Genomic DNA, 20,015 nt, shown 5'->3' with positions numbered 1-20,015 from the left:
GACATGGATTAGATGATGGGTGTCATGATTCTGAAAAGAGAAGACGAGCTAATGCATGATGCACCTACCTCGGGAATAGAGCTTATTGCATGGACCTGTTCAATCAGCTTACAGTATGACTGAAAAAGCAGCAACAGCTGAAAGTGGAGTTTGTAGAGTCTTTGACAGAGCTCCAGTTGCTGGAAGTAAGAGAAAAGTGGTTGATGGCAAAAGGCTTTTTCATTTTCATTACTTCATTATTTCAGAGTTCTGCAGTTGGTGGATAATAAACACATCTAACTAATGTAGAGCTACTTGTAAATCTATGTTTAACCTGCTCAGTTATTAAGACTTTAAAAGAGCTGAGGATGGGATTACAGTATGCTAGATTTGCTTTTTAAAATAGAAAAGACAATTTACAATGACAAAGAGAAACAAGCCGTATCCAACTTACAGCCAGAGATTCCATTTGCTACAAAGCAAGCGTGTTAGAGGACAGAAAATAAGTAAGGAAAAAAGAGAATCAAAAGAAGGACATGCAATTCCTCATTATGTCTATTTAAAAGTGAGTGAGAAGTATTAGCAAAGGTACTTTTATTTGCATGCACAGAGGAGGAAAAGTAAGGATTGATGTATGTGTAAATTTGAACTTAAAGGAAGACCAGTAGTCGCCATGAATTAATCAAAAAGGCAAGTGAAACAAGCCAAGCAAATGAACAGTTTTGCCTGTTAATTAGTACAAATGCACTCACTTTAGTGGAAATCTCTTAGCTCTGAAGCACCAAGTTTTAACAGCAAAACAGCAAACATTTTGCTGTTTCCTTTCCTCAGTTATGAAGTGAGTGTATTGTTTACTGCTAGATTAAATGCAACTTAAGAGAACTTGCTCTCATGCCCAGCAGAGCTGAAAATGACCACAATGCACACTGGATATGAGATAATCAATGTGATGTGCAGCAACTCAAGGTTGTTAGAAACTTGACATTTGTATAGTGTGAGAAAATTGGAAGCAACACTCACAGATCTACAGTATCACACAGTAACCGTAATGCAGAAAGTACAGTATGAAAGGTCAGTTGAAACAGCATCTTTAGTATTTTCATTGAGTTTTGTAAATAATCAAACAGATTTCTTAAATTTTTTTTACTGTCTTTCAATGAATATGACATTATGTCAGAGTTATTACTCAAATTCCTAAAAATAATGGTTTTACCTTTTCCTCATGCTCCACTGGTTGAAATGTTATCACAGTGCCCCCAGTACTCCTGGGAAAAGTGGCCTTACAGTTGCTCAACCACTTTGGGAAAACAGAAACAACATAATGACAAAGTAAACAACTCGGTGACAACCTACAAGTGACCTTCAGACTGGAAAGCACCATATTTAATCTCCTTACAGTGAGAGCCGCCTCCTTTTTGTTGTTGTAAGTATCAAGATACTCTTGAAGTTCCAACACGCTGAATTTCATTTTTTCCAGGAGTCCAAAAGACATAATCTGTAAAAATTTAGCTTTGTTGTTGAATGTGTTCAACTATCATTAATATGTCATACTTTAAAGGAAGTATTAGAAAGTGGAAAATGTCACGCTACTCACTGTGTTTGCATCAATAAATAGTGTCGGGCACTCTGAGCAGGATGTCAGCATCTGAGAGGACCTCAAGAACTTTGATCCTAACCCCCTCAGTCCGTCACCGAGGTAACTCACAGCATCACAGGTCAGGGAACAAAATTTGGTCTGGATATTCTGCAAAGCAAAAAGCAAAACAGGCTGGGTATAATGCTGTCAAAACAATTCCTACATCATTTAAAGTACATACATTCTGTCATTAATATGTTTTTTTTTTTCCTGAAATTCTCCCCTGTCAGCTTTGGTCAGTGAAGTGAACAACATCTGGTTAATGAATCTCAGGAGATTTTTTTTTTTAAGCTGAAAGCATCGGCAGAGTGTCCTCTATTTGTAATTAATCAGACCTCTTGTGAAAGGAAGCCTCTTTCTCTAAAGGTTAATCAGCCAGATATCTAATCCTGTTACCCTTTCGGTGTAATTATACAGTCTGACACAGCCACACTGTTAATGTAATTTAGGGATAGGCTGGCTTCAAGGCTGCGATGTAGTACCTGAAATAGTGAGGAAAACACATGAAAAGTGTAGACCGCACAGGATCCATCTGAGTCAGACACAAGCTGGTTGATGTGACTTCGCCAGGCCTCCTCCGCATCATCGCACACTGCTGGCTGGAAAGCCGCGAGGATGGCGGAGAAGAAGGGCGACGGCGGCGGGGAAGAGCGGGACTCCAGCATGTCGTCTCTCTCCTCCTCGGCGAGACTTGAGTGGACATGAAGCCGCGCTGTTAGCAATGTAACTTTTGTGTGACTGCATAATGACTGAGAAAAGCTGTGAGCATGTACCTGGGTAAGCAGCTGTCAAGGTCCAGTTCTCCTTTGTAATCGCAGTGAACCATGTCCATTCTCAAACTGTCGCCACAGCGAAATTCAGGGGGCAGTTCACTGATGGAGAGAGAGACGTCATCCTCGTGGACATTGGTGTGTTCATCTTCGTGTGACACCTCATGCTAAAAAAAAGTAGAAGGGACACGTGCTTTTTTTGGCAAAATTGACTGAGGTCATGAACAAATACTGAGGCAGCATGCGGTAAAGGTTATTATTAACTGAAATGTGTTCCCTGTGTTACACTTCATTATCAAACACATCATTTTGTAAAATGGATACACTAACCTTGCCATGGGACCCTATGGACACTCCTTGTAGTGTTTTCTTTAATTTGGTAAATGCAGTGTGCATAAATTGTGCCAATTCGTTTGATTTGTTTAAAAATAATTGAACTCAGCCAGCACTGCGGCCCTGCACACTCAGGTTTTGGGACAGGCAATGTGTAAACCTTTCTTGTCCTCCCACATGCCAAGAGTTTTTAGTTGTTGCATAGAGCCACCCACACAGAAGCAATAGGTATACACATTGCCTTAAACAGACAGACGCAGAAAGAGAGAGACTTTTTTTTTTTTTTTTTTTTTTTCTATGGCTGACTACAACCCCTCTAATATCCCCGGACAATCTCTGGAAACAGTAAAGTAAGACACAAACCAGCCCCTAGCCCAAAGCGTTATGGATTGCCTGCGTGCGGGTTTTACGTCATTCCCCTTTTGCATGCAACTACTAAAATATCAAGATAACACCGGCTTCATGCTCTACTCTGAAGAGAGAGGAAATGTAGAAAAGTCACAACGCCACAAAATACTATTTAACATAGACTGGAACTAAAGCACATATAACATCCAAGACATTTCACGAGAAAAGATGCACAAGAACAGCCCCTATTTGGCAAAGTTAGTAAAGAACTCTAGTATGGAACTGCGATAGGCATTAGTAGTTCCCAGAATCTCAGACACTCTGAAGCCCTTATTCACCCGCTGCTTCGAGTCCTCTGGCAGCTGGACCTCGAAACTAGGATTTTTGGTGTTCAGAGGAGTTGAATCAGCTGAAGTTGAATCAAAAAACCCAGAGGGAGACTCCATGTTACTGATCTCTGCTGTTGGTGAGAGGTTGACAATCTGGAAAGAGACAGAGATAAACTTGTTGGAATCCTCTCTAAATAGTGCTTATTTATGAATGAAAACAATGTTGAATAAACAAATTGTTTTTAGAAATGCTGGACACTAAAAAGCTGCAAAATCCGCAATATTCCTGAACTGCCTGAAAGCACCGACAGTGGTAGAGCGGCTGACAAATCAGTGACGAGGGAGGAGTGAGATGACAGCTGCGTGGACACCTGGGCTTTCCATCTGCCACCACAGTTCCCACAAACTTTGCAAACAAGTTAAAGTTGGCGCAAAAGTTTAAAGCCTCGCAGCATTTTTTATTTTTATTGCACCCCACAATTCAAAATGTTGGGTTGCACAAACTGCACCAGACAATTTAGCTATTTTTAGAGCTTTAAAGTAGTTTGGTCCTGAGGTGGACACTAGAAGAAGAGGTGTGGGCTCAATAAAATCAAAAGGCCTTATCCCCTCAGGATCATGAGCATGAATGTGCTCAACAAACTGCCTGACAATCTGTCAATTAGATTATAAAATATCTTGTGTGCAAAGGTGATAATAACCTGAGGGTGGCACAAGAGCAAAACTCATTAAAAGGTCCAAGATGTAGCGAGTTTGTCCTTTAAATGTCTTTAGTAGGTTTTTGTCAGAACTATGGTTGACATTAATATTGATAATTTGTAAGGATAAGTATCATAAGTACAAACAGAAGTGAACTTACAAGCTGTGAGTGGGAGAGAATCTGGCTGGCAGTGAGTGAATCTTCTTCAGATGACTCGTCTGAGTCCTCATGGGTGATCTTGCTGAGGCTTGGCATGCTGCTGGACAGCTGACTCTCCTCCAGGGGCTGAAGGTCACTTTGGTCCAGACTATCCATGGAGCGTCTTCGCACGCCCCAGTTGAAGTTGTCCATAGTCTCTCCCTGCAACAGAGAATGGCCTTCAGTTACCAAGCATCACAAAGTGAAGCACAAACTCTTCTCTAACACAAACACGTGCACACACACACACACACACACACACACATACCGCCAACACACATTCTCACAACCATGCAGTGCAGGTTCGGGGAACGGATCAGTCTCTGGGAGTTTTTCCTCTCAAAGCTAAGAATGGAAGGACTACTGGAGCGTGACACAGTGTTATGAGCCCTTCAGTGTATCCTCACACAGAGACTTTACTAAAGCTAGGACCAAAATAGCCACAACACTGGCGAAGTTGGCAGGAAAGTATGGGTTTGAGAACCCACTAACCCCTGAGTCTGACTGTTCCTCATTCAAAATGCAGTGTGACTTTTCAAATGAGTCTGGAGATGTCAGCCAACAAGCTCCACATCAACAGACCAAACAAGGGAGACTTCCTGTAGTCATGAGATTGATACCTTGATGGAAAGCAAAGGCCTTGACTTTGGCCTATTACCTTCTTTTTAAGTGGTGTCTTTAACTACAAAACCGTTTGTGAGGCAGTTTTTTTGACCACAGCAGTTGTTTTGTTTTTCTGTGTGAAACTGTAGCAGGCACAGTGAGAACAGCTGACACTGTTCTAGTGTGCAAAGTCCGCAGCTTTAGACAATGAGACAGATGTATATGTATATTATTTCCCCAGTTTCGATTTGATGAAACTGCTAGATGCTAGTGTGATTTCTAAGAGGAAATACTTAAATTAAACTAAAACATACACATAACCGAACAATGCAACATGAGTGATGTTCAATTTAACCGTTTAAGAGACAGCAACAAAAGTTATTGCTGTAACAATGTGAAAAACAACGTGTATATCAGCATTTTGGTCTCAGTGTCATTTGACAAAACTGATCTGAACTGAGTTTGATGTTCTTAGCATTTTCTGCCAAACAGTTGAGCGTACACAGAGCAGAGGTATACAGGAGAATTAGTGTGTGCATAACTTATTTTTAGAATCGTATAAATAATGAATTTAGTGTGAAACTGAACACAGTTTTTTCTACTGTGGCTCTCGATGGAGCTAACACCTCGTCTGAGATGTGCAACTGAGACACAGATGTGTTTTTTTTAATCACGTTGGTCAAAGTCTTGCAAGGGAAAATAAAAAAAAAAGTATTAAGTAAGAAAAATAAAAAAAAATAAAAAAAACTCTACAATAGGTCAAATTCCAGCTCAGTTTGTTTTGATGAAAACTTCACACAGATTACAACTATAATCATAATGTGCAACTCTGTTGGAAAGTAACATGGGTGACAATCAAGCCACTCATTTTGTGGGTTAAGTACTGTACACAAGCATAAAACCTATAAGCGTATACAGCAGTAGTATGTCACAGGGGTTGCTGAGTCAAATATCATAACCAAAACTTATTTTCTCTTGATAAAAAGGTAAAATTATTAAGCACTTAAATCAACAGAAGATACAATCATACATTAGATTAAAAAAAAATCATGCATTTCACTGGTACACTGTGGCTATAAGACTATTGTCCTATGTGATGTCTATGAGAAATATGCTAAACATATTGTGTTTCCAACACTTTGAGTGAAGTTCTCTTTTACAGTACACGGACACAGCAGAATATGTTTTGTAAAATACATGGCATGCACACACATTTGCTACTCAAACACTCATTAAAAAAAAACAAAAAAAAACACAGCAAGTAAAAATGTAACATGACTAAACTTACCTGTAGCTCCTAGATAGCAAAGACAGAAAAAAAACAGAAAAAAGAAACCCCATTACACAGAGCAGGCAGACCTGAACCCAACACAGTTCTTTAGAGGAAAATACTCTTGACATCTGCTAATGTCAGAAATGTTTTTCTTTCTGCTGTTGCTTCTGCTTTACAAGTTTGACCATGAATTTGTCCAAGATGAGAGGAGGTGAGAAGGAGGGATAAATAAGATTCTTCAGCATCGCTTTAAAACACCTCAGGTCCTGAGACTCACCTCTCCATCTTCAAGCTCCACATCCAGGAAGTCAAAGTCTCTAAAGACTCTGAACTGCTGCTCTGAGGTGGTGTCGTCCATGTTGTCTGGTTCCCGGGTCCCATCATCGGAGGACACCAGGCTGGGCTGGTGCTCCATGAGGTCCAGCTCCCCACAACTGGAGAAGATCACCTATAGAGAGAGAGAAACAAAAAAAAAAGAGCGTACAGCTTATTTCTGAAAGCATGATACTAAAAAGTGGAGAGCGATGCTCAAATGTGTTGTATCTTACCGAAGGATTTTTTGTGAGCCCCACTTCTTGTCCACACAAAGACAATACATTCACCAGTTTTTCCCGTGTTCTTTTCTGTAGAGAAAATTGAAATGAACGTCACATTTCACTTTCACTTGAACCACATCAAAGTTTAATGCCTCGTTTACAACTGGCATTTTGGTATTGGCATTATGTGATCTGTATCTGGATACGTTAATCTCCAAATGTGGTCTGGCTGACCTGATTGCATTCTGAGCACAATGTGTTCTGCATGCATGTACACATGTGTTTTTCCTTATCCAGATAACACACACAGATCGCATTTTAATTCCAGGTCTAAATGGTGTAATAATGTGTCAGTCTTCGATCTGACATTTGATATTCTCATTATTAAATCATGGCTGTTTTCTACTTTCAAACCTCACCCTTCAAATTATGAGCATAATTCCAAGAAGAAATGGGAATTGGGAAGAAGTGTTCACCTGTGAAGACTGAGGCCTCTTCCAGCTGACCGGCACCAGGACGTTGTTGGACGTGGATCCAGAGGAGGTAGAGGAGGTGCTGCGGGTCACTGCTGTGGTCCTGCTCTTCACATCCTGGCCCGGAGAACGCTGGAGGTCATCGTAACGCCGGCCGATCACCGGTGTCTAACAGCGCGAACACAAACAAACAAGACACGTGCAGACACAAGCCTTGATGAGTCAAAGTGAAAGTGTGAAGAAGAGAAAGTCCCTCTCTTTAGCCAGTCCATGACTCAGGCTCCATGGCAGCTCCTGCTCCCTCTAGACAGGATGAGCGTAAAGTGACATTTCATCAGTGTTCACAGTTTTTATTCCAATTGGCTCTACGAATACACGAAGCAGTTGAGGAAAAATAAACCGCCATTTCCTCTGCTTTATCCCTCAGTCTAAAAATATCAGGATATTTTAAGATGTATCAGTGGTTTGTCCAGTGTCTCAAGTTTAAATACACATGCTGCTGGCTGTCCACTGGAACTCACAGTCACATACAAAGGACGGCAGCAAAGAGCTGACATCATTTCCTGCCATTCACGAACAACACAAATAGTTCCCTGTTCAGTTCCCACACATGCACCGCTCTGTCTGTATCTTTGACATCACTTTCAAGCTCTGCACTGCATGGCTAATTGTGTTTACCTTTCAAGCTTTCAAGCTAATCTCAAGAGGTTTGGTCAAGAAGAAATATCAGCATTAAGGAAGGAAGAAATGTTTCCTTTCCAAAAAGCTTTCAAAGATTCCACACAGCCTCAACAAGCACCACACCCTGGAAAATACAGGAAAAAATACAGGGGCAAAACAGCTCTCCTCGTGCTGCAGGGACTCTCAAACTAAGAGCAGTCACACACAGTAAAAAGAAAGTCAGAGAAAAGAGTCTCTAACCTCAGATATGTCAAAGTGGAAATCCAGAGTCTTCCCAGGCAAGGCCTTGGAGGAGCGGTCCCAGACTCGGCTGATGTCCTCGTAGGAGAGGTCACTTTGTGGGGCTGAAGGCTGCACCAAACTGGCCGATCGAGAAACCACCAGCTTCAAGATGTTTAGTGCTTCTCTCCAATGGACAGTCTATACTCAGCACAGACACACAAACACACACACACACACACACACACACACACACACAAGTTCACCCATAGATGCAGAAAAAGAACCAGCGCAACCACATGTTTAGAAAGAAAAACCCACATATGTCTTCCTGTGTGTTTACGTGCGCTTCTATTTTTGGAGACAGAGGTGTTCTGGCAGATGCCTTACAGTAGGAAGCTGAAGGAAAAGAGATTCAGTATGACAGTAAGCAGAGGCCTAGCCTGCAGCAGAGAGGCAGACTGTTTATGGTTTGGGTGTGTCTACAAATTTACTGCGCTGACACATGACAGCTTTTTTTTCCTTTTTTTTCCCCCCATGAACACTTGAGAGACTCTTACTCAGACCATGTTGCCTAAACATTTCCACTGATCACATCAGATCTAACATTCAAATGTTTTCACTTTCCATGTGCACTTACATGCTCTGTGAAAGTTACCACAGAAAGATCCTAAACATATAAAGAGAGCATTTACTAAAAAAAGAAACAAACAAAGATAAAAACTGCAGCTGGACAGATGTTCAGGTGCCGTTTTATGAACTCACCTGGACAAATTTCTCAATTGTCTTGAGCACCTCCATGTTGAAGGGTTTGGCTTGAATTCCACTCAGGTCCATGTGACTCAGGAGGCTGTAGATGATTTGTAAAAGGGTCTGCTGCATACTGGGGAGGCCTTTCTCCAACAGCTGTTGCAAAAGAATCAGTTTAGCACCTTTTCAGAAGCTGTAATATAAATAAATTAATATGCAACACTTTGACTGCAGCTTAGCGAACATATGATCGGCTGATGCTGCTGCACAAACCTCTGCCATGTAGGTGACCAGGCTGAGGGTGATATCCGAGAAGGCTTCGTGAAGATATCGACACACCACACTGACCCAAGTGAAGCAGTCTCGCGTGTAGGAGTGGGTTTTATACAGAGTCATGACGTGAGCGAGGTTGGAGAGCTTGGCGTTCTTTTCCTCAAGGCATACCTACACACAAAAAGTGAAGTGTTAGCTTAAAAAACACGTATAATTATCCTTGAGCGAACACTAGGATAGAAACGTTAACAGAGCCGGACCTGGGCTATTCTCTCAGCGACATCTTGACAGAACTGCGTGGGGCCGTCAAAGCTCTGCACGAGATGTGGCAGCAGGCAGAGAACATTCAAAGGAAAACCTAATGAACGATAAAGAGAAATTCATTCAATATTTTACATGAAAACACATTTTCAACAATCATTTTGGAGAAAAGTTCTCTGGCATGTAATTTGTCTAAGATTCTATAGATACATGGTTACAGCAGGTTTTGTTTTTCTGAAATTTACACTGGCACAAAATAAGAGCTTAGAGACACCTGCGTCTAAGAATATCAACATTCATATCATCAGTCTGCAAAAACCACATTTGCAAGGATCCTCGGTGTGTACCTATGGCTTGTGATGTGTCCACTACAGGCACTCGTGACACAGGTGTGAGTTGGCAGAAGAGCTGAAGTGTGAGGTCAGTGGTGGAGACGGAGGTGAAGCCTTTCAGCAGCTGCTGCTGGAGCCCAGTGAAGCTGCTCCATTTGAGCTGGCTCTGCAGTTTCTCCAGCTTCTCCCTGTTCTCCTGTTTGTCCAGCGACATGTGGCCCAGCAGCTTGTTCAACAGTCTCAAAGACATCTGATACTCGAACTCAAAGTCTGACTCCATCAGGGACACCGCCACCCAGAAGATGGTGGCCAACAAGTTGCTGGGGTGGTTGATGCTGGTTGGGTCTGTGATGTTGTCTTTGGATGAGGACAAGCTACGGGTCTTAGCTAACAAACCCTGCTGTTCACAGGCCTGGATGCGGTCCAGCGTAGCACTGCGGGGTGGATCGGACCACCTGTCCGCCTCTCCAAACTTCTTGGGGACGGAGGAGCTCCTCTGATGTCTGCTCCTCTCCTCTCTCCTGAGATTGAGCTGCCCTGTGCTCTTCCTGTTGGACAGCAGCTTGAGACTGGTCAGGAAATCTGGAGATGAGGCTCTGGAATTAAACAATAAATCAGAGTTAAATGTTTTAACAAGAAATACCTTCTTTAAAACATAAATATGTGTTGAAGAGACACAAACCTTGTCAAGATAGCCATGAGGTCATTGTTCTTCAGACACTCAGCCAAGTTATCCACCACAGATTCCAGTGTGAGTAAGACCTCCATCACATAGCCCTGAGAGAGAAAAAGACACAGCTGCAGTTTGGATGATTTTCTTCTTTTTAATTAAACAGTAAACATCCAACTGCTGGGAAAAATACCCTTAAAAATGTAGCCGTGAACTATATTGAGAATTAATTAAAAATTTAGGGGAAACTGAAAGATCTGATGATGTTAGAAAGAGTTTGTCTTCAGTCCTGCTTGTTTGTCTGTGTACAATATTTAAAAAAACAAAAGTAACAGATGGATTTGAATAGTATTTGAATAGTATTTGATGGACAGATAGTCCATGGTTCAGGGATAAGGGACTATTATGGTGATCTAGGATTTCTGCCATTAGATGATTATTAGTTTTAATGCTGTGTTCATGTGCTTATAAGAGGGTCAGAAATCTGGGGCATTCAAGTCATTTGCTAAACAGCACTGACTTCATGTGCTACGTCCTTAAAAAGAAACAGTAAATCAATATATATACTGTTACTTAGGCGGTTTTTCAATTGTAGTATTCCTCAGTTTCGGCCATTGGTGTTGGGAATTACCCAGTGATAGAGATGTAAAGAAGAAATCCCTACATTGATTATTCCTAAACACTTCTTAACTTATTAAATGTCTTAATGTTCTCTTATCCACATGCTCACACACGTAATGCTCACACACAGAACACTAACCTGCACCTCTTCCCCATGTTCACCGACCACTTCCACCAGTCTCGAGAGCAGGTCAGACACAGCGTGGGCGGAGATGGGCTGGCGGAGGGCTCGAAACACCTGGAAGGAACGGCCGGCGTAGTGACGGGATGAACTGCACAAGGCCGTCTGCAGCGCCACGTCGCTGAGCTGCTGCTCCAGGTGGAAATCTGACAAGGACAGAGGAGAGGAGCATGTCAAGGGGGATAAGAATTACTGAGTGGCAGAGACAGGATTGTGTAGTGTAATTTAGTGATAATTCCTGTTACCTGACTTAGACTCTTTGAACACAGACACCACATGTCGTAGGAAGTTCGTCAGCTGCCCAGTACTTTTTGAAATTTGGTTCTTTGGTGAAATGTCTTCGTGGCACCACAGTGGCCCATGCACTCTGCAAAACAACAATTTCATAGTTACTAACAACACAGTATATTGTCTATGGAGGTCTGCTATCCTAAAAGTGGGTGAACTAGCTGATTATTCTGAATAACCTGCTACAGTGCTTCTGCTTAGTCTATTCTTTATTATCTGTACTTGAACCGGCAAAAGCAATTTTAAACAGATAAAATCCTAAACATTTCAATAGAGTTTACAGGATGACAATTTTAACTGGAATTTCCAATGTATACAATTAATCATGATAAATACCAGCTGCATCATAATCTTAACATCAAATCTACTCTCATAAGAATCTACTGCGCTACACATACAGCACCACTAGGTGGTAATCTACATCAAAAAATATGTGGAAGCAGATCAGTGTAGCAGGAAACTATTTCTCACTGTATCTATGGTTTTTGTTGTACAATAAGCATTTTTTGTGTAAAATAGGACCTGTAAATTAAATTAAATTTTTTCCGGATTGCTGCACATGCTGGGAATTATTCCAGCAGGGGAACTACATATTGACACAAGTACCTTGCGGATAAAAACTCAATGAGCTTGTTCGTCTTCTCGTCCATTTTATTGGAGGCCATGAGCTCCTCCATCTCCTGCGAGATCTCAGGCAGGTTGTTGCTGCTGCCCCCCAGGCTCAGACTGGACGATGTAGAGGAGGAACTCAGACCAGAGTCTGGTACAGGAGACGCCTGACACTCCCGCAGGAAGTCCAAACCTCCTGGACACAACAGAGGAACGGGTGTGTGATCAGAAACAGGTCACGGCAGTTCGTTTGAATGTTTGATTTCATTTCGCTGACTGCAACTAGTGGCTGGAGATGGCAGGAGTTAGTGTAAGAAGAGGACATGCAGGGAGCAGCATGACCTGTGTTTGAACATGCCTGGAATTTGATTCCAATTAGCTTTATCTACTGACAGTGTTTATTTAATATGGTGGAGCTGTCAAGTCTAACTATCAAGTTGCTGCACACCTAATCTCCTTTTTGTTAATTTAATTGATACAAATATAATAAACATGGGAGTGAGGACGTTACAAAGACTGAGAAGAAAACGGGATGTTTTCTTTGGATCCTCACTGCAGTGTTATCATTGTGTGGTATCGCACATAAAAAAAACACTATTTTTAGCATACAATTTGTATTCAAATGGCCAAATGGTCAAAGAAAACACAACGTCTAGACATTTGCTAAACAAATTATCGGCAGGGGGGAGGGGAGCCAAACCAGCCTATCCGAGCCTGAGCAGATGGCCCCAATTTGGGCAAAAGGGTAAAAATAGCAGAATGGAATGCTTTAATCAAGACCTTTGATGTCCTCTGTGCTCCATATTGTTTTTGGCACAGAGTCCAATTTTTTTTCTGTCCAGATAAGAAACTTATCTATCCTCTGAAAGGAATGTTAGCCATTCCCTCCTGATGTTCAAGTTTATCTTAGCCAGAAAGAAGAGCAATGTGTCAAATGCCAAGCTGCTCTAACAACTGGACCCTGGTCTAGCTAAGTCTTTCAGTTAAGCGTGAATATATTTGTAGTTGAGAAAACACACAAAGGCGAGTATTACTTGAGGCCTATATCTTTACCTGAAGGTGAATAGTCCGGCTGAAGGCTTGGTTTGCAGGTGAGGGTCTTGGTGCCGTTGATCTCACGTGTCTGCAGTAAGACAGAGGCAATTGCCTGGAAGTTGTTGTTACAGGACAAAGTGATGAGCAGGTGGAGGAGGAGACGTTTGCTGTGCTCAAACACCTCTGGACGGTAGTGATCCATTCCTGGGGAGAGGAAAACACCGGTCAGTTGTTTGTTATGGCATGGACTAGGGTTTCTTTTCATCCTCCCCTCCTGGTTTCACAACACTGATCTCAGAGCCTATAAAAAATGAAACTAACTGATATCAGCTGGTTGAAAGTGAGTAAAAGATTTCTACCAGAAAGGCAACTTTAGCTGAATTCTCAATTTCTTACTTCAAATACAGAGGTGATGTATCTATCATATTGGACTCATAATACTCAGGTCAGCCATGTGATTTAGACTGTATCAAATCAAATATGTTCATATCATGTAATTATACAGATGGGTTTTACAGGGATGACTGATTGTAGCATGAACTCACCCAAAAACAAGGCATGTAGCAGTAAAGGCAGGTGCATGGCCCAGTCCTCTCTCACACTGTGATCCACCACCATCTCTGTCATGAAGATGACTGCTATATTACACCTACGACACACAAAAACACACACTGTCAAGTCTCTCAGTTAAATGTAACATTAAGATTTTTAAAACAGATTTTCAATTCACTAAAACAGGACCTTGTAGTGCACAGCATCAAAATGAAAAAGCAGCCTTTATGTGCATACTGTGGCAGGTTATTAAAGATCAAAGTTCAGCTTGATTGCTGATCTCAAATATCCCTAGAAAGCCTTTAAGAGTGAATGAGAATGAGCACATTTTGCATGCAGTGGTCTAACCTGTGCAGTGGTCCTCTGGGAGTGATGGTCTCTGGCAAAAAGTCCACCAACGGGGCCCAGCATCCTCCATTGGGAGGCATGGGCAGAGGATGGGGCTGGTTGGTCTCAATGACAATCATCAGCCAATCAGCAAAGGGCGGCAGCGGTTCACCTAAATGGTCACAGAAAAATACAGTGTCACATGTAGAAAACCCTGCGTTTGTAGACTCTCTATAGCTGGACATTGCTCGCAATTTAAAATCATAGAGTCAATTCTGAAGCGTTGTTGTCAAAGGGGTATATCAGGGAGCTTTTCATTGTCAGATTATTCTTACACACTTTAGTCTGTATGACTAATTCAGCCAGAGAGGGTGTAACAGACCTGTTTTTGGGTCATTGGCAGCAGTGCAGAGGCCCTGGGCTCAACTACTTTTATTTCAGTGCCAGTTCTCACAGAAGCCTTTTAAGAGCCCCAGGCTGCTCTGCAATGCTCATGCATTATCAATGACATCATGCTGGTCACCATCTTACCCTCCTACCCAGCCTGTGTATTGCACACCCACCCGACCATGACAACACCATTTCTTTTCATAGGGTGTCTGGTACTGAAAAACACTCACCCTTATCATCATCATAAGATCCTCCTGAGCTGCTGCTGTAGCGTGATTCCAGGCGGTTGTGTGCTCGCATTATGTGGCTAAGCCTGAGGTCAGAAAAAAAAAAAAAAAAAATCATTATGATGGGTCTCGCTAATACAGTAATTAATCAGATGTGAAGCTTGAAGATCTCATTGTCTACTGTACCTCTCCTCGTTCTCCTTTACAGTCTTGGTATCATCTGTGTCAGGAAAGTTCTCCTGGCATGCAACAACTGTGTTGCTGCTCGATGTGGTACCTAGGAATGGACCAAAAAAAAAGAGCTTAATACTTATGTTTTACTTTATGTTCAAGTAAAGTCGACCGAGCATAATCTTTAACACCAACACTCCTTCACATTCACCGCTGCGATCTGTCCAGACCAAAGTTTTCTAAGATTGGCCACTAAGTGGTTCCACAGGAGCAGCTGTGATTTCCTGGTTGGATAATTTTTTTCCCATTAAAAAAAAATACAAAATTTAAATGTTCATTCAGTGACACACAGGTAGATAAATGATGTACCTGAAGCTGCTGTGGAGGCCTTGCTTGTGGCAGTGAAGCGATAGAAAGGAGGGCTGTCACAGTGCTGCACCACAGGGTTGACTGGATCCGTTTGTTGTAACTCAAATATCAATTCCTCCATGGTTTGGATGGTGTTGTTCCGGCACAGATAGATCACCACCTTCTTGATCTGAACAAACATGTCAAAGAAAATCCATGAGAAACAAGAAAGAAAAAAAAAAACAGTAGCAACATAGCTTTTTCCGGTTGACCTAAATGATATATCTTACATATGGCAGGAGGGTGGTGTCACTGCTGACACCACATAAGCTGATGAGAAACTGTAGTGTGGTTCTCAAGTTGTTGCTCCACTTCTCATTGCTGACTAAAGCGTTCCAGGCGTTTTCCATCTCTGGTCCAGGGAGGTCATCTCCATACTGACAAGAGGGGTTAATAAAAAGAACATGTTAGCTGCACTGACCTTACATTACCGATGCCCTGTTTCATTACATGTCCCCCACATGACTTTACCTTGGCAGTCATGAACATGAGGTTATTGAGAACCATTGATGTGGCCTGCAGGGAGCCCCAGCCAGTGCCCCTCAGCTGGTGTGATGAGCCTGTGCTGGTCGTCCGGATCGAAGCGTCATAATCTGAGGTGCATGGCGTGAAGACTGGGAGCAGCAGGCCGCTATCCAGCAGCTCGATGTTACCGAGCCAGGGCAGGAGGTAAGTCAGCATGATCTGCCTCCCATTGGGATGAGTGGTGGGGAACCTCTGGCTAACCTCTGGAACAAGGCAGAATAATATCAGCATGCACTGTGGTGTTTATATTCTACAGGAAATCAAACACATACTGTACACTCAGTTTCACCATAATAGCCTGTTTAATCCTGATCCGTATATGAATTCAACTTAAAGTGGAGGAGGTTATGCTCTCAGTGTTTCTGTGGTCAGTGAGAGTGTCCATGGATACATAAGTGTCTGGAGGAGGAGGGCTTCTTTGGAAGAGGAAGAAGCATAAGTATTTAGTGGGAAACCATGAGAAGATGACAAGCCTGTGAGAGTATTACAGCAAGCTTAAATACCGTTGCTAACCCTTCTTCAGCCGCACACACACACACACACACACACACAGCACACACACACATATGAAATGAACAGCAACCTGAGAATAGAGGAAGCGTGAGTTCAGGGTACATCCTAGCCAGCTGGCTGGACAATTGAGGCAGGGAGACACTGTATAGAGGTGGCAGAGGCCCATGGGTGCCGTAGAGGATATTGTTTGGCTTCTGCTCTGCAATCCTCTTAGAGTATACAAACAACTTAGCTTCAAGAATCTGTTCAAAGACAGAGAGGAAATGTGTCACTGAGACTGTAAACCACATAAAACTACACAGCAGCAAAACACCTTGTGGTTCTGTTTCTCTCACCTGCATTAGCTGCATTGAAATCTCATAGATTTCTCTGTTGGTGTCTGATGCCTTGAAGAGCACCAGATTCAGCAGTGTTACTATATCACTCTGGTAGTTTCTGCTAATAAAGAGAGAGAGAGAGAGAGAGAGAGAGAGAGAGAAAATAATAACTCTGAAATAATGTTCCGGCATTAAGAAATCAATGCTGAGTGTTGCACATAATGCTTGGCTTAATGCTTCTGAGATGAAGCAAGAGGGAAAGGCCAACTTCAGACGAACAGTGAGCCCTCTAAGAGGATTAGCTGAGGTGACACTTTGAAGCTTAAGCTAATTTATCAGCGGTTTCCTCACTTCGATAAGAAATCTGGATGATCCAAAAAATACATTATCTCACCTAATATGGCAAATCATTACTTAACTGCACTTCAAAAAAACATACGACTGAAAATAAAGAGTGCACAATGCAAACTCCACGAAAAAGAAATGAAGATGGGAAGAGAGGAGGCCTCAACTGTTTGAACAGATGACAGAGAGATTGTGAGATTTTATACCTGCCGCCACACACGGTAGCGATGGCTTTGAAGCAGCCCGAGGCGAGCTGGTAGGAGCCAGTGTAGCAGCGATCAACAGCCCAGTTGAATAGGTTAACCTGGTCGGCATTGAGCTCCAGGAGCAGGATGACGACTTCACAGCCAAGTTGATGGACCTGAGCCAGGAGCAGATACCAGCACAGACTCTCTTGAGTTTCACATCTTTTTTTTTTTTTTTTTTTCAAAGGATACTCTGTATTCCTCATTTCACATTATGGATTATCTGTGGTAACATCTGTTTAGACAGATTCAGGGATTCAGTATAAAATGATTCCAGTAGCTCTGTTTCTTTCATATAAAAAAAAAAAAAATGATGCTAAATCTAATTTTCTTGGCTACCTGCTCAGTTAATGCTTCTCCTCGAGTCGTATAATGAAAACATGACTGCTCAAAATCAGTTTTTCAGAAGAAAAATGTGTAAAATAAACATGCAGGCGTTTTAACCTGTATCACAGTAAACTAGAAGTAAGACAACATGAGACAAATTTATTTTGAAACAAAACTCCCCTTCACTACTTGCCAGCACTTGGCGAGGTCTAATACTGGGCTTTGACAAAGCAGGCTTCAGCAAGCTATCGGAGGGGCTTTGTGGGTCAGCTCTTTGTTTAAATGCATCACGGTGATAAAGTTTTGGCTACATACCCGCTGATCCTGGCAGGCTAGTATATTATCCAGCCACTTATAGAGGTATCCGTCTGGAGAGAGGCCAACGTTATCAAACACAGGCCCACAGCACAGCACAGCAGACATGGCCTGGAAGAACAACCATCAGTCAACAACGCTCATATGTTAAAGGTCCCATATTGTATAAAGTGAGATGTCCATGTTTTCTTTGATTATAAAGCAGGTCTCGGGTTTATATTAATACTGTGAAAGTATCAAAGCGCTCAGTCCACAGAGAAATGGACACAGCCTGTATTCAGAAATGGAGCCTTAAAACGAGCTGTCAGGGCTTAACTTTGTGATGTCACAACAAAGCAGTCACCTCTCTGTCACGCCCCGAGCCTAGTCCACATGGACCCACCACAGTGTTTACCTGAAATCTGCTATATTTTTATTTGATCACCCATAAAACAGGATCAGAGCCTCTCATCTGATTGGCTCACCGACCTGTTGTCGGAGCTCCAGAGAGAAGCCTGAGAGAGGAGATGTAAAACTACACTGAGATGGTTTTTGGTTCTTAAAACCACTAATATATCAAGAAAAGTGCAAAACATGGGAGTTTTAAAGTTTTTAAAACCCAACATTCCCTTTTTCTGTTTGTTTTACAATATCTCTGCTCTACCGCCAGACAGATTTGTCGGCTCATTGCAAAATTGTGACACAGGTCTCTGCTATATTTAGGTCTTGTTATAATAGCGACAAATCTAATGTCGATGCACTCAGGATTTTCCAGTTGCAGCACTCACTCACTCCCACACTTCTATTTGTCTTGTGGGTGGAGAAGAGTTCATACCAAACAACAGAACTACATTTACAGAGCTATCTTGGCTAGCAGAGATGGGATATGGATGATCTTCTGTAATGCAGCACCACTTTGTGATACAGGGGGCCGATTTCACAGAAGTAATTTGCGAACACTGCTTACATGCAGATTGCAAAAGGTGGCAACATCATGTTTCACAAATTATTGTTTGCTCGCAAATTGCAGATAAATGTACTACAGGGCTCTAATATATACACACAATCTTGCATGTGTCACAGGTTTGTGTCCACATCGAGAGCATTCGATTTGCCGGTTTTACACAGAATAATCAGGCTTGATACCGACCAAGGAAATGTATAACAACAGAATAACCAAACAGGCCATATTCTGCCTCAATTTTCACTTCCATATGTAGACACTCGACAGTGGACAACATTAGACTCAGGTAATTGAGTAATAGGGGGTAATACTAACGTTTGTAAGAATGGAGTGGAAGGTGTGGAGGTCAATAGATTTCTTAGCCTATGTTTACCTTCAGGGCACAGTATTGATATCTTGTGATCTGGTGATTCCTGTCACTGTAGCGGTCGAGAGGGGTGAACATGATGCTGAAAGGGCCGGCCCACTGACTGAAGAGGATGAAGAGGTGATGTCGCAGGCTCTGCTGTGGAAACAGGAAGCGCCTGTGGTGCACTGGGGAGGGAGACGAGTAGGGCTGTTAGAGGTTCGCTCATTGAGAGAATGAAGAGTCAGCAGAAATATTCAAGTATCCTAAACTGTTCAGCTGCGAAAAGTTAATTTTCCAACATGATAATAAGGTGGTGATGCCCCTTGACAGATCATTAGTCATTCACTGGGGACTCGTGAATGCTTGGCAACCCAGGAGTCATCACCTGTCGTTAAGCTGAACTATTTTTGGATCTACTCCCCTTGGGCTTTGTCCAAATCAAGATCAATGTCAAGAGTCTTGTGCTCCATGTACTGTGCAAACCCCAGCCAAATGGAGGCCTATTATATAATTCACAATCCACAAATGGATGAGAAGGACAGATGGATTGAATTAAGCATCCAGATAAAAGAAATGCAAAACATTTACAGTCCTTATTCTGTAACATATCTATCTGACCTGCAGAGCATTGTCAGTAACTGGTTTGACGAGAAAAAGACTCTACAGTTGATCCAGTTGAAGGAAACTTTTATCTGAGTACCTGGTACACACTGGATGAGGTTAGCCACCATGGCGCTGAAGTGAGCTCGGATGTCCTTGAGGATCTCGGCATCTTTGTCATTCTCAGCTTCCAGCACCATCCGGGTCAGATCCACATACTCAAGGAACAGAGCGCCCAGAGCGAGGGTATCACGTTCCAGAGCTCCATTCGTACTGAGGGATCACACAAGAAGACAGGGAGAGTCCCCCCATGAAACTTTTAACTTTAACCGTGGCAAAAAGTCAATGTTATGAATTCCGGTG

At 42.3% G+C, this 20,015-nt stretch overlaps 1 protein-coding gene across 4 annotated transcripts in view; it reads right to left on the bottom strand.

Moving 5' to 3' along the window:
* frya (furry homolog a (Drosophila)) overlaps positions 1-20,015 on the bottom strand; it is a 46,199-nt gene that overhangs the window by 1,782 nt on the left and 24,402 nt on the right. For 2 of the 4 annotated variants that reach the window (XM_087173272.1, XM_087173270.1), the window contains exons 26-59: positions 19,753-19,925; positions 19,077-19,237; positions 17,761-17,871; positions 17,080-17,234; positions 16,547-16,646; positions 16,282-16,453; positions 15,645-15,901; positions 15,404-15,550; positions 15,135-15,303; positions 14,781-14,871; positions 14,598-14,680; positions 13,999-14,149; positions 13,644-13,747; positions 13,117-13,302; positions 12,061-12,259; positions 11,412-11,533; positions 11,125-11,312; positions 10,377-10,471; positions 9,710-10,290; positions 9,362-9,459; positions 9,102-9,272; positions 8,844-8,984; positions 8,100-8,279; positions 7,182-7,346; positions 6,718-6,792; positions 6,447-6,617; positions 4,255-4,455; positions 3,405-3,548; positions 2,389-2,552; positions 2,098-2,305; positions 1,574-1,723; positions 1,376-1,474; positions 1,193-1,276; positions 69-179 (exon numbers count right to left, since the gene is read on the bottom strand). In XM_087173272.1, the coding sequence (XP_087029398.1) occupies positions 69-179; positions 1,193-1,276; positions 1,376-1,474; positions 1,574-1,723; positions 2,098-2,305; positions 2,389-2,552; positions 3,405-3,548; positions 4,255-4,455; positions 6,447-6,617; positions 6,718-6,792; positions 7,182-7,346; positions 8,100-8,279; positions 8,844-8,984; positions 9,102-9,272; positions 9,362-9,459; positions 9,710-10,290; positions 10,377-10,471; positions 11,125-11,312; positions 11,412-11,533; positions 12,061-12,259; positions 13,117-13,302; positions 13,644-13,747; positions 13,999-14,149; positions 14,598-14,680; positions 14,781-14,871; positions 15,135-15,303; positions 15,404-15,550; positions 15,645-15,901; positions 16,282-16,453; positions 16,547-16,646; positions 17,080-17,234; positions 17,761-17,871; positions 19,077-19,237; positions 19,753-19,925 (5,407 nt within the window). The other 2 variants (XM_087173269.1, XM_087173271.1) reach the window with 2 other exon arrangements.

Source organism: Seriola lalandi, unplaced genomic scaffold, assembly GCF_002814215.2.
Source record: "Seriola lalandi dorsalis isolate HSWRI2012SDOR001 ecotype SW California unplaced genomic scaffold, Sedor1 jcf7180002054144, whole genome shotgun sequence".
In the NCBI taxonomy this organism is placed as follows: domain Eukaryota; kingdom Metazoa; phylum Chordata; class Actinopteri; order Carangiformes; family Carangidae; genus Seriola; species Seriola lalandi.
This window is presented reverse-complemented; position numbering and strand designations above follow the sequence as displayed.